Below are 19,093 nucleotides of genomic sequence, written 5' to 3'. Positions count from 1 at the left end.
TCGATTATTCATCGACGATATTTTTCCTGGAACAAAAGATTAGTACGTGATTTTATTACAATCAGCGTTATCACTAAACGACGTAGTTTGCGCTCGTGTTCCTTACCGTATTCTGGCCCTGAGATTCTTCTTTTTCTTCTACCTTCCAAGTCTGATTCACTCGATGGCGTGACATGTATTTCATTTTTATATTCCCTGATCTGACTCAGCTTTAGTCCGAGTATTCAAAGTATGTAAATTGAGGAGCGAAAACTCGAATCGGACTCTGGAAAACCAATTTTCATCGGTTTCGTGTAATTCAACTCCACGAGTTTTTCTTCTGATATTTTGACGAAATTGGACCACCCTAAGAGCTATTCAAACTGCACGGAGAGAAAAAATAGTAAGAATTACTATGCCACCATAGTGTTAGGGTTTTATATCGTCCATTTTGGAGGTTTTTATCAAAAACGTTATAATTTTCGTGTCGTTTCTGAATTAACATTTCTGAATTGCTTATTTTACAGTTGAGCATAATAAAATTCTAAGAGCTCGAATACGAGTATCGCCAATCCGCTGAAACGTTTGAAAATTTAGTATGGTACATAGCAGAATTTCATTCGCGCTTGTACGATTTGTTTCGGTATCACACATCGATTTTCATCGAGTCTTTGCTTCACAAAAAATTACTATGTATGTTCGTAAGAATTAATAAATATTACGTTACAGAAGCCTACTCCTATGGCACCATAGTTAGATTTTACTGGAATTTTCTCTTCGTGTTTATGCAAAGATATTTCCATTCAAAGTTTACAATCTTTATTGAACATTTTGCAGTGTGTTAAAATAAATCGAATTATCCCTGCGTTTTATTTATATTGAGTCCGTATAATATTTGGCCTTGAAATTTTTCATGCAACGCACAAAGTTAGTGTTAAATTTTCACTCCGTGTGTTATTATTTCCGAGGGCTGAGATAGGAAATTCGTTGATGCGTGATTTCTATTGGGTCAAAGAAAATCGTGATTAACAAAATAAAACTTATTAACTAAAACGAAAATTTGGTTGATTCGAAGGCTTGATTCGTTGACTCGAACCGTTGAATCAACAGAATCTATTTGTTCGCTACGATGCTTCGATCGAAAAGTCGGTTTTTTGATTCATTAAATTTTTTTTCGCCGTGCATTTTCGTGCGGAAAAAAACAGTATTTCCGTCGACCAAAAGATTTTTTGAGATTTTTTCTTTTATCCGCTGAAGATCAAATAGCATTTTGCTCGTCGTATTGTATTCCCCGTTTTCGCAAATTCAAAACGACAAACGGTAACGCGGAGCATCGTCTTGACCGACCGACGTTCACGCTACTTCTTCGCGCGTACCCGCCACCCCCGAGCGCCCGAATGACCTAACTCGTGCGCCCTTTTCTTCCGGCCCCACTTGACCTAGTTTTCGTACACCCCCCCTTCACCTTTTCGAGCGTTGCCACGAACGATCTCCATCCAGAGATACAGAGAAGATGGATAGAGCGTAGGAACGTGAATATGAAATCGAGGCTTCGAAGAGCAAACAAATGAAAAGAGCGAGTCAAACTCATGCGGAAAAATTTGAATATCAAATCTTTCTATTCTGGATAAACGAGCTTCTTGTGATTCTAAATAAAAGCTGAATATTTTTCAACGCGTCAAAATGAAAAGTCGAATCCATTTCGTTACTTTCTCGTGCACGAAAGTTGACTTTTGAATTCATTAGTTTCTCGTCCAGCAGCAATAAATTGACGCCTCATACTACGATTTCTGGTCGAAAGTGAATAAACAACATAAAAAAATCCATTCGAAGTCTGTTAAAAGGAGTTTTTTTTGGATTGAATACTGAAATAATGATTTTTTCTCATCAACGAATACGTGAATACAAGGCCATATGTATTCATGAAATATTTATTAATCGGATGAGATTTTCCTCGATTCATAATTCCCGACACCCGTTTTTAGTCCCACACAAATGTGAATAATTCACGAAGCTGTGATTCCGATGAATTGTGACGTTCTAATTCGCATTCTGGATCAATAAAAATCAATGCTCCACTCCTCATTACTTCGAATCTGCCAATTACCACGTTCATTAAAACGGAACCCTCAAATTGAGCGGTTGACAAGGGCTTGAATGATTTATTCCTGGTTTTTCGTATTTAAGGGCAGTGATAAAAAAAAATTGTGGCACTTCCAGAAATATGAGACTCCCATTGACGCTGGTGAGCTTTTTCGGATTCATATTTCTTGTTTGAAATAACGAAAGAATGGAATGAAAATACATAGGGGAATTAATTTTTCAATAGTGATCATTAAAAAATGTTTTGAACCGTAATATTATTCGAAAAATTGCAATTTTTCAAAGTGCTGTGTCTCTTACAAATATTGATGGATTGTTCAAGTGGGTTTTCGTCGCGGGCTGTGCAGCAACTTGTTTGACCACACTAAACGATAGAGAACATACACTGGCACGTCATCATCCGGGGAGGATTATAAAATGGCACCGACAGAGAAACGATTTCGAAGTGATCGAAGCGTTCAATCAAAACTATACTTCCATATGCAGTGTCGATTTCATCGATGATCTTACCGGTCAAACGATCGTGTTAATGGGCGAAGGCGTAAGTACGAAAAGACTGAAATTAAATTGAGAGAAAAAGTTCAATGGAGATGAGCAACTTAATAATTGTGATTTATGAAAATACCGAAAAAGCTGCTTCCCTACTTGGAGGTGAAACCGGACAAAACTTTGACTGGTTACCTGGGCGACATTTGGACAATTTTGGAAACCGCACTGAAATTCAAGTAACGAAACAACGATTTTAAGACAAATTTTAAGAACCATCAGCGTTGTTTCAAAAATGATCGACGGATGAATCACTAATCATTTCAGGACTGATTTTCGACCGACTCGAGATGCGAGTGAGGACGTTTTGAAGAGAGGCGAAACCGACGAATGGTTGGCCCCGATAGGGGTGTACTGGCGAAATAGTGGTCAGATGGTTTACAGCCATGTAGTTGCTTCGAACTAGTGAGCTTGAAAGAAACACGTTAATTAGAATTTTCCATGCCTTAATCAGGAGGGTCTTAAAAATAATTGTTTTAACTTTAGCTATGGTTTGTACGCCGTGTCCGAAGGCGAGAGTGTTTCGAAATGGTGGTACATGAGCATATTTTCTCGGGAGTTGTGGGCCATGTCATTCGGTTTTGTGGTCGGGATAACCGGCCTCATTCTCTTTATGTACAGACTCAAAAGAGTTGTGAATCGACATTACGAGGAATGTAACAATCAGCTGGCCATACCGTCGTTCAATCTTCTCAGCGTTCTTGGCGTCATGACTGGCCAAGGTAAGAGGGGAAAACTCATTTTGTTATGCAAGAAATTTTGATATATTTTAGTTGATGTAAAAACGGGAGAGTATTTTCGTCGAACGTGATTGATCAATTTATTTTGGCTTTTATTATCGATCACTCATTTTTTCAGGGTTTCAAGAAATCCCGACCGCTTGGTCCCTCAGATTCACCATACTGTCAGCAGTCGTAATGGGAATGTTGATATCATGCGGTTTCAGTAGCACTCTCACTTCGTACTTGGCAATACGCGGTAACGATTTGCATTTCAACAGTTTGCAAGACATTTTGAAAGCAAAAACTCATAATTTATGCGCACGAAACAAGAGCACGGCGCATGACGAGGTAAATATGTATACAATATGAATTTCTGTAAAAATCGAAGAATTCTGTAAAAAAAAGTCTTTACTCATATCTCTCTCCGCTGCACCGTTGCCAAGATATCAGTAATTATCGATGGGAGCCAATCCGATGGAGTGGCGCTGCTACTTCAGCCGCTCCCGATTGGCTGAGGGCTCCGCATTGGTCCTCCGCTCCCAATGAATGTCTCGGCAACGGTGCAGCCGCCGTAAAAATTAAGGTGGAACGGTAGCATATATTATAAAAAAAAAGAGGGATTTTTATGTAAATTTGCAGATACGTTCGAAAGTGTGTTAACTATTTGCTCGCGAAATTTTAACGGGTTGGATCCATACCGTTTCTGAGGAAATTGAATTAATTTTCACATTGAATCTTATGGAAAAGCGTAAAAAAGGCAAAAAAACATTGAAAAACTGCTGTTAAAAAAACCACTTATTTTCGATGAAACGAACACTGGTATATGAACCAACTGTCAAGATAACTCCTGCAATCGATCTTTGATATTTTGCTAATGTTTGATATTTTGTAATATTAAACAAGAAGCTGTTCTTTCGGCAAAATAAGGAACAACGGTTGAAATAGTGATTTTTTCATCTAAAAGTAGACAATTATTATTTTTTCATGTAAATTGAAAACCAGCAACTAAATTCACGTGCAGTTGGTATAAGAGACGAGAGGCTTTCCACGTTAAAGCATAGGAGTACCCATCTCCACCGCCTGTCCCGCAAAAGACGTACCGTTCTACCTTAATTGGAACTCTTCGATCCGAATTTTATAGACACGTTCACTCCCCCAAGCTCCGAATCGATGTGACGACCAAAAAAATTCTCATGTCTTTGTTTATATGTTGATTTATGTTGATGCACGAATGATTTTGAAAGTTAAAAGATATGTCGAAAAATGGCACGGAAGATTGGAGCCACTTAATCAACAGAAACTGTCGGAACATGGAAGACCACTTTCAGTATCAGTCTGGCTTGTGCAGATCTGGTGATGTCTACGTCGAAGTTCCCGATGTATTTCTCTCGGTATATTATCCGATTCATCATAAGTGTCACATTGTACAAATTCCCGGAGAACATTGGCCTTCGAAAATAGCTTTTCTCCACGCAAGAGCAGCGCGCCACCGTCGCCTCATCGACAAATAGTACGAAAAATTTTTCGTTCGCATTCACAAATAATTTATACAAGTTTGGAGCGATGAAGGTTGAAAATGATTTTTCACGAAGGTCGACTCGCTCGTTACTTTCCCAATGATTTCAGCCTCCTGAGACTCCACTCCGCCGGAATATTGGTCTATCTCGAGCGCAAATGGATATCAAAGGAATGGCCAACCTCGCAAGAGCGTCACTTGACCTTCAAAACGGTCCAGTACGAACACATCGAAATAATATGGTTGGCCTTCGTTGGCATGATATTCGTCAGTAGTTTTATTTGCGTTCTCGAAAATATTTGGTTCCACTTTGAATCGAGCAGAACGAAAAACACTTTGGTCCATCCGCGAGTCGACCGTTGGAATAATCCTTTATGGAAGACTGATTTTCCGGCAGCTCAACTGGACCCAACCTCAAGACAACTGTGGATGATGAATTTTGGGAATTGACGGATATCCGGAAAGTCTTTCTGAAAAGCATGAAAAGCGAGAAATAAAATGAGGGGCGTCTATTGAGAGAGAAAAAAAACTGGAAAAAAGATTTGAACGAGGTCGCTGAGTTCATTTGAGGTCTCTGTTCACATTTTATTCTCGGGGTTTTGCGGCTTAGGTTGCATCTGTTACACACGTCATAATACATAAATCCGTTGAAAGAAAAAAAGTGAGAGTCGAGTGAAAAAAAAACGTCGATGAATTCACGTCGAATCGTCTTTAACGTTTTTCAATTTTTCCTGTTTTTTTTTCTTTATCCCACAAAAACACACACACACACGCACACACGAGTATCACAGGTAATCGTGCAACTTTTTTCTTCTCGGCGTAAACAATCGTTTAATCACACAGAAACATTTCCGTATACGAACGAAAGAAAACGATGCATAATCGTCAAGCTCCGATGATGATGATGATGATAATTTCATTCCGGTGCCAGTTAAACCAGCAGAGAAAAATGTTTTGACTATCATTCTGTTTTGTTTTGTTTTGTTTTGTTTTGTTTTTTTATTATTATTTCAATTGCACGCACATGGAAGAAGAAAGAAAATTCTAATACTGTTCCTAACGTAAACAAACTCGAAGTCCAATTTTTTCGTAACTCAACATCATTTGAGCGCAAACAGGAATTTCCAAAGTCGATTGTTCTAAAAAAATATCCGTTCGTGTACGTAAGACGGATGTTTGCCATCAAGCTCCGACAAGAGTGTGATTAACATAACTTGAATGTTTGCAAACTAAACATAAACGATAATAAATGATTATGAATCGGATGAAAAAATGATGATCGGATGGAAAAATACGACGAATGAAAGTACCTCGACTTTGTATTTTAGGGGGGTCCTGCTTTAGGAAGTCAACAAATCGATTGTTTTCGGGAATGTTTTTGGATAGACCGACTTAACCCACCATGCGAACAATTTCAAGGATTTCAAGGTTTCAAGAGTACAAAAACATTTTTTTAATGTGAGAAATACTAATTCGCACATGGTTTATGCGCCAAGTCTGATCGTCGAAGTTTCTCAGCTGCGTACAATGAATGAGATCGTAATTATTATTTCCAACAAAAACTCCAAACGTTTTTTTTCCATTTTAATATATTTTCCTTCCACGTGAGCCTATAAAAACCCGAAAAAATTGCGAAATTCTATATTTCTAGCGAGTTTGACAAAAAAATGCTTCTAAAGAAGAAAGATATCGCTTCAACGTGCTGTAAATATAGAATTTCGCAATTTTTTCGGATTTTCATAGGTTCATATGAAATTGGAAAAAAAAATTTGGAATTTTTGTTGCAAACAATAATTACGATCTCCACATTGTACGCAGCTGAGAAACTTCGACGATCAGACCTGGCGCATAAACCATGTACAAATTAGTATTTCTCACATTAAAAAAATGTTTTTGCACTCTTGAAATATACCGAGAAGTTCGCTACGGTCAGTTATTTCCGTCTATCCTAAAAACATTCCCGAAAACAATCGATTTTTTTACTTCCAAGAGCAGGACTCCCCCTTAAAGAAAAATAAACAAACGAACTTTGACTATACTTGTGTAGACAATATACACTTGAGTAACAAAAGTATTTTCAACGTTACAGCGATCGTAGTGCTACGTAACACAATAATAATGAAACATTAACTACGTATATATATCTCTGGTCTCGAGGGCTCATTTTTCGAGCAGTTCTCCTGTTAGAAAATAATTTATATCCTCAAAGCTTAAATACTATTCGTTTCTTTTTCTCATCCTGCCTGCAGAAATATGACTTGGCACGAAAATTCTATATTTTCTCGGTCTCTCAAGACGCAAGCACCGTGAAAAGTAAATTTTTCTCGTTAACTATAAATAATACGTAACATTATTCTGTACATACACGCAGACACTCATTTTTAAAATTGATCGATACTGTTATAGTTGTGAATTTTCCTCGATTCTTAATCGCCTCCCGGCTTCGCTTTTTTATTTCTTTCTATCTCTCTACATCTTCGTATATTTCTTAATTTTTGATTAATTCGAGATACATCGATATACCTCGACAGTTTTCATGTCTTCTGTCCTGCTGCTATTTTGTTTGTTTTTGTACTGCCATAGGGACAGGAAATTAAATTTCTCTGTACCGTTTCTCGCTATAGGAAAAATCATGGACAGTGCTTTAATCGTCGTATAAAATAAAGAGTTGTTCTTGTTTTTTTTTGTTTCTTCCTTCAATGCTGGACATACCGTTTAAAAATGAAGATATTTATGGCCGTTTATGCTATTATCGGTAAAAATTTGCGAGGGATATTTCCTGTAACTCCGCCTTTTTACATCCCCAAACGTTACCACTAAAGTTCCGATTTGTACGGATTCAAATTTTCTTTTTTCTTTTTATTCATTTATATATTTATTCAAACGTTGCTTTTATTCGCTCTTTCATCTCGATTTTCATTACCAAACTTCGCACTTCTGGACAGGATTCATCTTCGAACCCTTCGGACAATTGAATTCGGTCGCAAATTCTGGCAAATTTGATAGTGGTCCGATCACCCTGTACTTGGGAGGACAGTGAGAATCTTTCTCGATCTGCAGGCCTATCGCCTCGGACGTTACAGCGGAGCACCAAACCTGAAAACGGTTTCAAAACGATTTTAAAAAAATGTCAACTCAGCGACATCCTGCAACGACGTTCAGCACATTTTCCTTTTACCTGCGCAAAACTCAAGAAAAATAATTGCCGATGCGTCAGATTCAGCCCCGGCAACGGCATTTGATCGTCGTAGCTTTTCGGCATCGACAAATAGGCGTGATAAGCCGCCTTAAGGCCTCCGTTATCGGCTATATTTTCACCTGGAATCGAACCAGCAATCAAATCGATGTTACCAACGAAAAAATAACAAAATTCAGTGCACCCTCGTTCAATTTTAGTCCTCAATGTAATCGCTTCTTTTTACCTAGTGTTTGTCTTCCGTTAACGCGGCGACCCTGGATCTCGTAATCGCTGTATTGATCGACGATGCACTCGGTTCGATTCTTGAACCTCTCGATCGTCGCGTTGTTCCACCACTGGTGCAAGTTCCCATGCAAGTCGTATTCTCTCCCTGAAAACCGTAGTTCAAAGTGTTAAGGGACTCCGATGAGTTTGAACACCCAGCATGGACTCGGGGACTAAAATCATCCGGCGCTTCCGGTTGTTTCGAAAAATGAAGACAGAAAAATGGAGAAAAAAAATGTCATGGGCCAGCCTCCAAATATTTGCAAAAATTTGAAGGACCCGCAAGGAAAAATTCAAAATTCCCACACATCAATTGAATTTCATGTAAATTTGATTCTTCGTTTTTTTCTATCTTCGAACAACGTTCACACGCACCTTGATCATCGAAGGCATGAGTCAATTCGTGGCCCATGACGACTCCGATGCCTCCGAAATTCAAGCTGATAGGATTTTCCATATCGTAAAACGGGCTCTGAAGAATTCCCGCGGGAAAGACCATTTGATTTTTCGTAGGCGTGTAATAAGCGTTGACGGTTGGGGGAGACATAATCCAGGTGGTCTTGTTCACCGGTTGGTCCAGCTTCTCCAGATTCTTTTTCAGCGTGTACTTATTGACGCGAATATTATTAAGGAAATATTCGTTCTGTCGAATCGATAGTTCTCGATAACGCTCGTCGAGCTCGTTGGGATTGAGGATGAAGTAAGGAAAGCCGATCATGTCGGTTATCGCGATCGCTTTTTCGTTCGCTGACATTCTCGTTTCTGCGTCCATCCAATCGAGGTTTTTCAGATTCTTGGTGAATGCTTCGCGCACTTCGTTTATCATTTCCTCGGCCTTGGGGTGAGTAAGCATCGAATAATGCGATCGTTATTTATGAACGTGGAGAAAAATTCATTTTTTCCGTGGTAATTACATTCGAATGAGTTTCGTTAGTAGTTTAAGTCTAAATTTGATAAAGTCAAGCCGGAAATCCACTCTCTCAGGGATTTCAGCGAGGTTGTTTTCATGCTTCATGAAAGAATTATATTTCGCTTCGTTTTTTTCGAAATTTAATTTTCGTGTCTGAAATTTTGACGAGACGACAATAAATTCGAGTTAAATCGTTACCTTGGTTTTGCTCTTTCCATGAAAAACTTCGCGAACGAACATCGCACCTATGGCAAATCCCATAACATTGTTAGCATCGCTTACGCAATAACGCCATTGTTCCTCTCGCCCTTCAGATCCAATGAGTGCTTTCCTCAAGCCTTTGTAGGCCTCTCTGAACGGTTTCGAGAGGAAAGCGGTCAGGGACCGGACCGTCTGCCACACCAGATAATTGTTCAGAACCCTGACGAAATGAACCAAGCAGATATTACGTGAACTATTCGCTTCTTTAACACTCGACGAAACGAATGAATTTCAAGGAAGGGTCGAAATAAGTGCGTACGTTTTTCCGGTGTCGGTTTTATTGTATTCCTGAACGACCCTCGCCAATTTCTCAAAATATTCAGGCGCGAAATTTACGATCATGGCTTTGCTGTTGACCTTTTTGTTGACGAGACGCGTCGCATTCGTGAAATATTCTACCCACGACATCTGCAGGGGGAAAGAAGTTTTGTAATTTCTCATTCAACCAAAGCTTTTTTCGTCTTTCTACAAACTTTTACTTCAACGCAATCGTCAATCAAAGGGCAATGGAAGAGCCTTCTCACTCGTTGTTCATTTATTTATCCTTTTATAACTCCGAATAGAGCATTCGACTCTGCGAATCAACAATTTTGGACCATCGAGGCAACGAAAGCTCAGTGCCATTGCGGATCAGAAGCTCGCAGACTCGAAGTTGAAGGCAGATTCGAAAAGTTTCAAGACTTTTTAGCCAACTCAGCATGTTCGAATAGTTTTTGTTATTAGAAAACTAAAAAACTTACGAAAGGTGCTAAACGTTGAAGATCGCTGATGGACATTCGATTGTAAAGCTTTTCTTCGTCTCTTCTCTCCTCTTGGGGCGTCGTTATTTCAGCGAGTCTCGTCTCGAAATCGATAACAGCTTGCATTTGTCGTCTCGTTTCGTTTTCCTCACCTCCTAACAGCACGCCAATCTGTACACAGGTACATCGTCGAGTTTTTTGCTTATTCTCGACACTACAAATTTGTTTTTTCGTGGTTTTATTTATTTATTTATTCACTTTTTGCTCTAATTTTCGTTCTTTGCAGCACAGGAATTTTTTTCGTACAACAATCCGCTCTGTTCGCCTCGAGTCTTTCGTAATCCACAGTTATAATTGCTTCTTCTATTTACCTTGGTCATGTAGTCCAAGTAGGCAACGAGGATTTTTCCGTGCTCGGTTTTGTTCAAGTAATTGTCCGTCGTCGGCAACGTCAGTCCTCCTTGATCAATCTGCAAACAATTGAAACACAACGCTTCAGCACAATTCCTTCAATTAACCAACCGATTGAACGTCCATGCATTTGACCTTTCGCGCTTGAATTCACCCTATTATCGGACTTTTCACTTGCATGGTGAACCGCAACGAATTCAATATCTAATATAAATACGAAAGATTCGTTTCTCACTCAATAATAATCGAGAAAAATACGAAAAATTCATTCCTCGCTCAACATTATTCGTTGCAGTTATGAAAAACTCGGTTTTCCACTAAATATTCGATACGATGGCAAAAAATTTGCTTCTTGCTCGATAGTACTTGATTATAATACGAAAAATTCATTCCTCGCTCCATATTCGATGAAAATACGAGAGCATGCTACTCAACCAAAAATGTGCACCATCGAAGCAAGTGGCTTCTGTTTACGCCTTTGAAAACCATACAGTTTTAATGATCCTATGCTTCACATCGGTGAGCAAAGTAAGTCGAAAGAGAAGTCGAGCTTACGCAATAAGGAGGAGGCAAGGGATGAAGCTTTCAGAGGCGAATTGAATAAAATCAAATTAATGGAGAAGCAATGAGAAGGGAGAAAAAGAATCCATAGAAACGGGAGTCTCCGGTGCTCTGAATAAAAGAGCGGAGCCATTCAGCCGCATCAATGAGTATGTTTATTTAAAGATCGTTACCTGTATTATGTGAATGCTACTATTTCTGTCGTCCTCGTTAACGGCCCAAGAAAACAAGCCTCCCATGTTATAAACGTTCTGCAAAACGTGCATGCTCCTTTGGAGAGTCCACCTCGAAACGTTGAATTTACCGGTGATGTTCCATCCCCCAACATTGTCGAGGAGATCGAGCAACGGTTGTCCGCCCAATGCCTCGATCGTTTCGTTCGCGTCCATGCACGACAAATAATACAACTTTGCTTTCCTCTCTGCCTTCGATTTCATCTCCTCAATAGGTTTTTCTGATGCGAAAAATCGTCGAAAATCGTTATAATTACATTGAGATGGATTTCAGATTTAATTTGTTTGTCCCAACGTCGTGTATTGCTCAATGGGTAGCTTCGATATTGAAGAATCGACGTGAAAATCATTCGAAGCGTTGCCAATTGTTGAATTTTTTTCTTGAATTTTTATCAGCATCGATATTTGGACGAAAATATTTTTCACTTTAAAATGGAATTATTCTACGTTGGGAATACAAATATTTATCGATCCCAGAGCCCTTCAATCGCGATGACCGACTGACACTCACCCAACACGTTCTTAACGACCAGCTGATTTTCCTGCTCGAGCTTCGTGAACGTGCCCCACGTGCTTTTCCCATCAGGAATTGGATTTTTCTTAATCCAACCGCCGCAAGCGTATTCATAGAAGTCGTCGCAGGGGTTTATCGTACGATCGATACCATTTATTATCGAGGCTGCCACGGTCACGCAGTGCTCCGTCAAACAAGGCGAGCCATCTGCATTGGATCATGATTGACATTGAAATGATAAGAAAAAATAAAAAATAGGCGATCGATAAATTGATAAAAGCAGCGGTGTCTCTGGAGTACAATTCCAGGTGATTTTCCACGTGTTTTTCTGTCGCAGCAAATTAATTGCTCTTTCCAAAATTCAATAACAAATGGATCAACGCGAATTCTTATCATATTTGCACTCCACTCGCGCATCATCGTTTCGTTTAATCTCACCTTTCGGTACGACGTGGACTCGTGGAGCATCCTCCCAGCGATGTTTGCTGTGGAGAAGGCCTCCGAGGATCAGAATCAAAAGCAGTAAACCTATGCAAGTCACCAGCAAACATCTTTCCAGTGTACTTCTTGCTCTCCAAAGCGTTGTGCCCTGAATGAACGATCGAGCGGTTAATCATTTTCGTTTCCTTCAGTCGATCGACGATAAAACGCTTTTCGTTGAAAAATACGCTATGAAAACTGACGAAAGTGCCTTTTCAATGTGACTACTGTCACGACGAGCGATCGAGCTCCAATTTTCTACACAAACGCCTTTAAGAGTCAAGTATTCAACGTTAGTCTCATTTTCAAATGAATTCCGTCGATTCAGAATCGATCAAACAATCTATTTATGCTCGCAGCTCGCTGTTTCGGGTGCTTCTCGAATTACCGAGTGGTATCGTATGTGCGTTCCAGATGTCGTTATTCCCTCGCTGTTGAGCACTATCGAGCCGATGCTGCTGCTGTCCTCGTCCTCAAACTCTGCCTGTTTGTACCTCGTCATCTGCGAGACAAACGATCCATCGACTTAATTAACTAATACATATGCAAAGCACTAAATTATCGGGGGACTTGGGAATGCGCGAATTTCGAGTATGAAAAATCTCGACTAAGCACGAATTCATTTTTAAGCACAACTCACTCGCTGTGTGCTTTTTGCTTGACTATTTCGTTTAAATTTATCGACCGAATGTGCGACAGACACGACCTCGGGCTGGGACGCCCACAAACTGATTATCTTAGAGGCACATATTTACTCTTCAATTTGTTTAATTGATATTTTTCTCACTCGTACGCGCGTAACTGAGCTCGTTTCAATTACGACTGCGAAACTTTTTTCTCTTATTTTTTTTCTGCCCACCATTATATTTGCGCTAGGCCAACAGCCTGTGCTCTTCCCGCTAATTTAATTTTAACGAGAACATCCAACAGCGCCTCTGGGAGTAAACAGCAAAAAAGTTGTTCGTTACTGAAACTGTTCTATAAACTCAAATGAATCGTTCCAAGTGCTGGATTTTTCAGTCACTGTTCTTCTATATTTTTTCAGTATTTGAATAAAATGAAAAAATTATAAAATTTTAGAGAACGGTACAATCTGAAAATCGATTCAACGAATAATTGTTCGGTTTTACTAAAATCGAATAGATTTATTTTGTTCGATTGAAATACCAGTGAATTTTTGTATTGACAAATGCGAATACAAAGTTTGAAAAACGCTTGGCGAGTTGATCATCCATGAGAAAGATGCTACAAAGGACCATGCAATTCGTCATAATTCACACACACACACACACACGCACTGAGAGAAAAAAGTCATTGCAGCAACGAAATGTGGCATTACGGGATGCCAATAAAATATACGATCATCGCAAGGTTAATAATGATCTAATGACCAAAATGGTTTTAGACAAACTACAAATTTATTTTCTCCAAAAGCATTGCAGTTGAACGAAGAAAACTCTTCCGATAACATCAATTTCTATTGAATCAATATTTTTTTCTCATTGCACACTTGTTACTTTTTGTCGATGTGAAAAAGCAGCTCGCGAACTTCACTGGGATTCTTGAACGAATGAGTTACGATGTTGGATAATGAGAAGAATTTATAAAATTGTCGATCAGCTAACGTGCTTTTAGAGATACAGGATAAAGCGATTGAGATTAAGGTACCTCCGCCTCGTCATGGAAACCGCACGTGCGTAAGTCCATGCATTACTAATTAAGAGCGTGGAGCATAAACGATTTGATTGCTCTCGGAGAGAGAGAGGATGATTGTTATACGGTTGCGTTGCTCGTGCGGATTTGTACGTCATACTCCTCAACATATATCTAGACTCGATACACAAGACGTGTGCGTGTACATATTTAACTTGACACAGAGATCGAGACATTTCGTGACCCGAACGGGGATCAAAATGCCTTAAACTCCAAACACTTTATTACAAAGGGGCCGGGGAAGATATCGAACGAGCGTCACAACCAGGAAAATATATTTCTCTGAAAAGTGCTGACTCGAAGGCGTTTTGTTTTTCAAAATTTCTGATTATCTCGTTCGGTTGTTAAGGTAGTTCATGCACAAGTCTTGAAATTTACACAGAGTTTAAATGAGTAGTCGACTCACACGCGTATCAAATTTTAAAGGGCTCGTTTTATTGGCTGTTCAGATAAAAGTGTTTAAATATGAAGAAACATACACAGGGTTATAGGAACCATGCATTAAAAATCGCTCATCTTTACGTATAACGAATGAACGCTTCTTACGAAATTTATGAAAAACGTAGACAATAACAATGAAGTATATAACGAAGGTTTGGGAAAAATTCGAGACGATTGTCTTACTGGTAACAAAGATATGTGACGTTAAAGATTGAACGAAATTGGTAATGAGCACTCGTATAACCTCACATTTGCTTATTTTGGTATTTTACCTATTTCTTCTTGGCTTGGCTCATTCCTGTAATAGCCTTCTCTGTCTTTTTATTAATACTTTTTTCTTGATCCATTTTCCTTTGTGTTTACCCTCTGCCCTCTCTAATGCGATTTTTTAAGATAAAAAACTACAGTATCTTCGCCAGGGACGAATGAAATTTCGGGTTCGGTCAGTGATGGACCCCCGATTAAATAATGGCTCGTGATTTCATTCGCTAAAAGATGAGTTGAAAAAATGTATTTACAATCTCGAATTGACAACTGTGACATTAATTTAAGGTGATTATATCTTTAATTAGGAAGCAAAAATCGATGCAACTTAGACACCCATAAAATACGATCCTTCGGGCATGATCTACCTCAAACTTTGTTTCGTAAAGTTCTTGTTGATTCGAGAATTTCAATGGAGTTATAAAAATTTAGTTATTGTTTTCGGTTGTACGATAAACGGTGCGTTGAGTCACTACTGGAAACTCGAAATTCCGGAAATAATGTTCGAACCGTTAACTCGTTTCGTAATACTCACTGATTACGATGCGACGAATTCAGTTGATAAAGACGAAGTTCATTTTCGGCCCGAGAATAATGAGTGAACGGATATTTTAACGCGCGATTCTTTAACGAGTTTTAGCCGGACACTGCGTCTTTAATTTTTCAACGAAACGAACGTACCTTTGCGTATTTACCTTGAATCGAATTTTCAAATCGAATTTTCGAAGAGAATGAAATAACGACGAATTAAATCGGATGATCTCGAGATAACCGCGTTTCCACTGATCGGTATTACGCCATCATTGCGCCAATAAGTTTTTCAAGAAACGTGCGAGTGTCGGTCTCCACTTTTTATCTTCGAGTGTTATAAGCGAGATGAAAAAGGATGAATAAGTATTTTCGTATCCGTCGAATAGGCACTATTGAAAACGGAACTGTCAGTGTGACAGGCAACGATGACGACTGAATCGCGTGGCACCACTTCTCGCTTTCCTCGTTCCAATGGAACCTCGAGGAAATAACGCCGTTTTATTTGAGTTGAATCTAAAAATATATTCCGAGTGTGTTTACAAGTTCGTCGGAGAGGTATTTTCTTGTGCGGCAGCGCGTAACTTCACCAAAAACTTGAATTACGTTTGAAGAGGCACGTTCGTTGAGGGTTCGTAACCGTGATATAAATTTTCAACGTCTTCGTCAGCGCTTTTATTTCATTTCGAGTAAAAATCACGACGAAATATTACGTCACCGTTTTTTCCGTCTTTCAATTGAATTTTCAAAATTCTATGTTTCAACCGTCAAAGTTGATGCCTCCAGTTCCGTTCCATTTTCCTTTGAAAATAATTGAATCGACGTTTGGAGGAAGCGAGGCCGCTTCACTTGGTTTTATCAAACGAAGAAGCCAGCGATATTCGTCGATGTTTTCAGATCGAACTCATCCGCGATATTATTAATTCACTTGAATCACAGAAACGAGCCACCGAATAATGGTATTTCAGTACTTTTTAATTGTTTTCCTTTTCAGCGCGTCTGTTTTTCGGTTGAATTTTTCGCTGTACCGCGGCGTCGCCTGGCAGATAAAAGACGACCTCGTGGAGCCCTCGCGATCCAAAGTGTGCCATCCGCGTTTCTGCGTGTCGTCGTCGCTCGCAGAACACACAGAGCGCTCAGTTTAGTGGCAAAATAACACGATCGCAGCGTCTGAGCGTCGTTTAACTAACTCGCGGGTGGAATTTCTTACACGAAACGTTGAACATGTGCGCGTCGACGGGACGGACACATGCGAATAGTGAGCATCGTGCGCTGCTCGAAAATCCCGCCTGACCAGACTCGCGACAAAAGTTAGAGAGCGAGAGGGACGGACAGGAAGGAAGAAAAAGATAGAGCCTGTGACGAAGAGAGGGAGGGAGACAAACGCGGAGATATACAGACGATAAGAGTCCACAAGATAGTGATGTTGATAGAAAAACTTCTCTATTCGTATGCCCATTTATCTAAATACATATGTGAACGTACGGAGTTATAGAATCGTTCAAAAAATGTGTGTCAACCGAAAGTTAGGCGTCGAATTACCCACCGAAAGGTCAGATCGCTTCTCCTCGATAGTCTTCCCCTTTGATGCAACGCGAAACTTAAATCTGCCTCCTTCTCTCGCCTTTTTTGTTGTGCATACGCGCACACGAAAGCAGGAACAAGAAAGTGAACCATTGAATTAAGGAGGTTCAAGCGGATTTTATGGAAAAATCATTTTCCAGCTTTACACAAATGAAATTTTTTGAACAGAGAATACGTCGATGATTGAACGTCTCGAAATTGAGATATTTATTGTGGAAGTTCGCTATTTTTTGAAAGCTTCCATGCACAAGAGCTCGTGTTTAGTCTCCCATTTTCAAGGATGAATATCTCGATTACCGGACGGTGAAACCTCTCCAAATTTTTCACACATAATTAAACGCTGCTCAACAAGATTCATGCAAATTTTCAATTCATTTACGCGAAATAATGTATCTTTTGTAGGGTATCCTATGTACATATCGCTTGAACTTCCTTAATGCGCGTTACCCAAAAATTAGAGGCGATTCACAGCGAATAAAGTCGATTCACCTCTTTTTCATATTCTTCCCCTCCGATTTTACGCGAAACTCAAATCACCTCCCTTTTCGTGTACTTTTTCTCTGCACAAACATTTACGAACGCATCAAAGTACAGAATGTGTATGCCACCGGAAATCGGCCTCGATTTACACGTGGAAAAGGCTAATCGGTTCTCTTCGGTACTTTTATCCTTTCGAGAAAGCGCAATTCCTTTTCATTTGTTTTATTTCGATTTTTGGAATGAAATTTTTGTTTTTTAATTCGATCGTTTATCGATTACGATTAGCGTCAATTTATCGAGTTTCGATCATTTTTTTGCCTCAATCCCCGTGGAAAATGGATTGATAAATTAGTTTCACAGTGATCAATGCTTTTGTGTTTGGTAAACGTGAGAAACTTTCTTGCTCGTTCATTTATTTATTTTGTATCAGTCGCTATTTATGCTTATGTACTTGAGCGAGGAGCACGAACGCGCAACAGGAAGCGAGTACTTATTTCGTCTTTGAGGCGCGGCTGCAGAAGCTCGTTTCGTTCGTCTCTGAGATAAGAGGCAAAAAGGCATCAATTTTTTGTTTATATTTATAGTGGCCTCATGCGTTGGTGTCTCGGCGAATGTGCACCGAGCAACCAAAAGCTCCGGGTCAACTTCTCGGTGCGGCATGCATTTTCTGGAGCTCGGTTCAAAGCTCGTTTACTTATCGGGGATAATGAAGATTTGATTTCTCAATATTCTCAGCGTTAAATTATCACATTTGGGGTAATAAAATTTTCGGATAAAACGAACTCGAAAATTCCACGTGTTTGAAGATCTTCCGAAAGTTCTGTCAGAAACTGACCTTCTCAGGCTCACTTTTATCGCGCGAAAAGCATATTTTTTATGTGGCAAAAATGATTGGAAAAAAAATCCACGATTTATCCTCCTAACGACGATTCTCGGTGATTATTTATTTCTCCGATAAGGAATCACAGCGCGGAGTGAAGAATGAAAAACGAAAGAAGCGTGTGCGGCATGGATGAACGAGATAAACAAGGAGATAAGAATATTTGAAGTTCGTAATTGTCTCTGTTTATTGTTTGCTAATAATCTCACCTTCACTGACATTTTGCTTGGCCACTTTCATGCAGTGCGGCTACCCAGGGTTCTGGCTCACTTTATTTGTTCACCATCTGAGGAGGCCGAGAGTTGAAGAAAAAAAAGAGATCGAAACTCACTAAACACAAAGTTGCGTGGGTCGCGAGAGAGGCCCGTCGATAATTGGAGTAAAAAGAAACACGAAAAAGAAAGTGTTGACCAATCGAGGATCGAAATTATGGGAAACTAACGAACGACGCTGGCTCGTCGTAAACTCGACATTTTTTCGTGCCCATTGACACTCTTACGTACGTTTTTAAAATCTCTCGTCTCCCTTTCGTTGCAAACGAAAAACGTAAATAAATGAATTAATTGGAGCTCCGATAGTGCGTGCTGGCACGACAAAACCGTCTTTTCGTCTTCCCTCGAACGTGGGGTGCGTTTCATCCCTCCTTCCTTACCCTCAACCCCCACCTCGCTTTTCCCCCTTCTTTGCCCCGTTCCCTTTATTGATTTTCAGTCCAAGTGTTACGTTGCACCTGCCATCTTTCCTATCATTCTACAAATGGGCTT

At 39.6% G+C, this 19,093-nt stretch overlaps 2 protein-coding genes across 3 annotated transcripts; one reads left to right on the top strand and one right to left on the bottom strand.

Annotated features, from left to right (window-relative positions):
- The first annotated feature begins 232 nt into the window (after positions 1-232).
- Positions 233-5,330, top strand: LOC122414087 (uncharacterized). Its single transcript, XM_043424939.1, has 8 exons — positions 233-382; positions 2,405-2,623; positions 2,716-2,807; positions 2,896-3,033; positions 3,115-3,350; positions 3,487-3,698; positions 4,595-4,860; positions 4,977-5,330. Exons 2-8 carry the CDS (start codon positions 2,612-2,614, stop codon positions 5,314-5,316), a joined length of 1,296 nt encoding a protein of 431 aa, XP_043280874.1. The 5' UTR covers positions 233-382; positions 2,405-2,611; the 3' UTR covers positions 5,317-5,330.
- Positions 5,331-5,426: 96 nt separating this feature from the next.
- Nep3 (Neprilysin 3) lies at positions 5,427-18,853 on the bottom strand. Of its 2 annotated transcripts, none has more exons than XM_043424932.1 (13): positions 18,833-18,853; positions 12,828-12,941; positions 12,398-12,548; positions 11,957-12,166; positions 11,386-11,666; positions 10,612-10,710; positions 10,241-10,411; positions 9,760-9,908; positions 9,438-9,660; positions 8,705-9,164; positions 8,289-8,435; positions 8,045-8,184; positions 5,427-7,962 (listed from the first exon to the last, which is right to left on the bottom strand). In XM_043424932.1, the coding sequence occupies exons 2-13, from the start codon at positions 12,939-12,941 to the stop codon at positions 7,786-7,788; spliced, it is 2,322 nt and encodes a 773-aa protein (XP_043280867.1). In that variant the 5' UTR covers positions 18,833-18,853; the 3' UTR covers positions 5,427-7,785. The 2 variants fall into 2 exon arrangements, with proteins under 2 accessions (XP_043280867.1, XP_043280868.1); XM_043424933.1 differs by lacking the exon at positions 18,833-18,853 and adding an exon at positions 18,539-18,820.
- Positions 18,854-19,093: the final 240 nt, after the last annotated feature.

The sequence above is a fragment of the Venturia canescens genome, chromosome 7 (assembly GCF_019457755.1).
Source record: "Venturia canescens isolate UGA chromosome 7, ASM1945775v1, whole genome shotgun sequence".
Classification (NCBI taxonomy): Eukaryota; Metazoa; Arthropoda; class Insecta; order Hymenoptera; family Ichneumonidae; genus Venturia; species Venturia canescens.
Note: the sequence above shows the minus strand (reverse complement) of the source record. Positions and strands in the feature narration are given on the sequence as shown.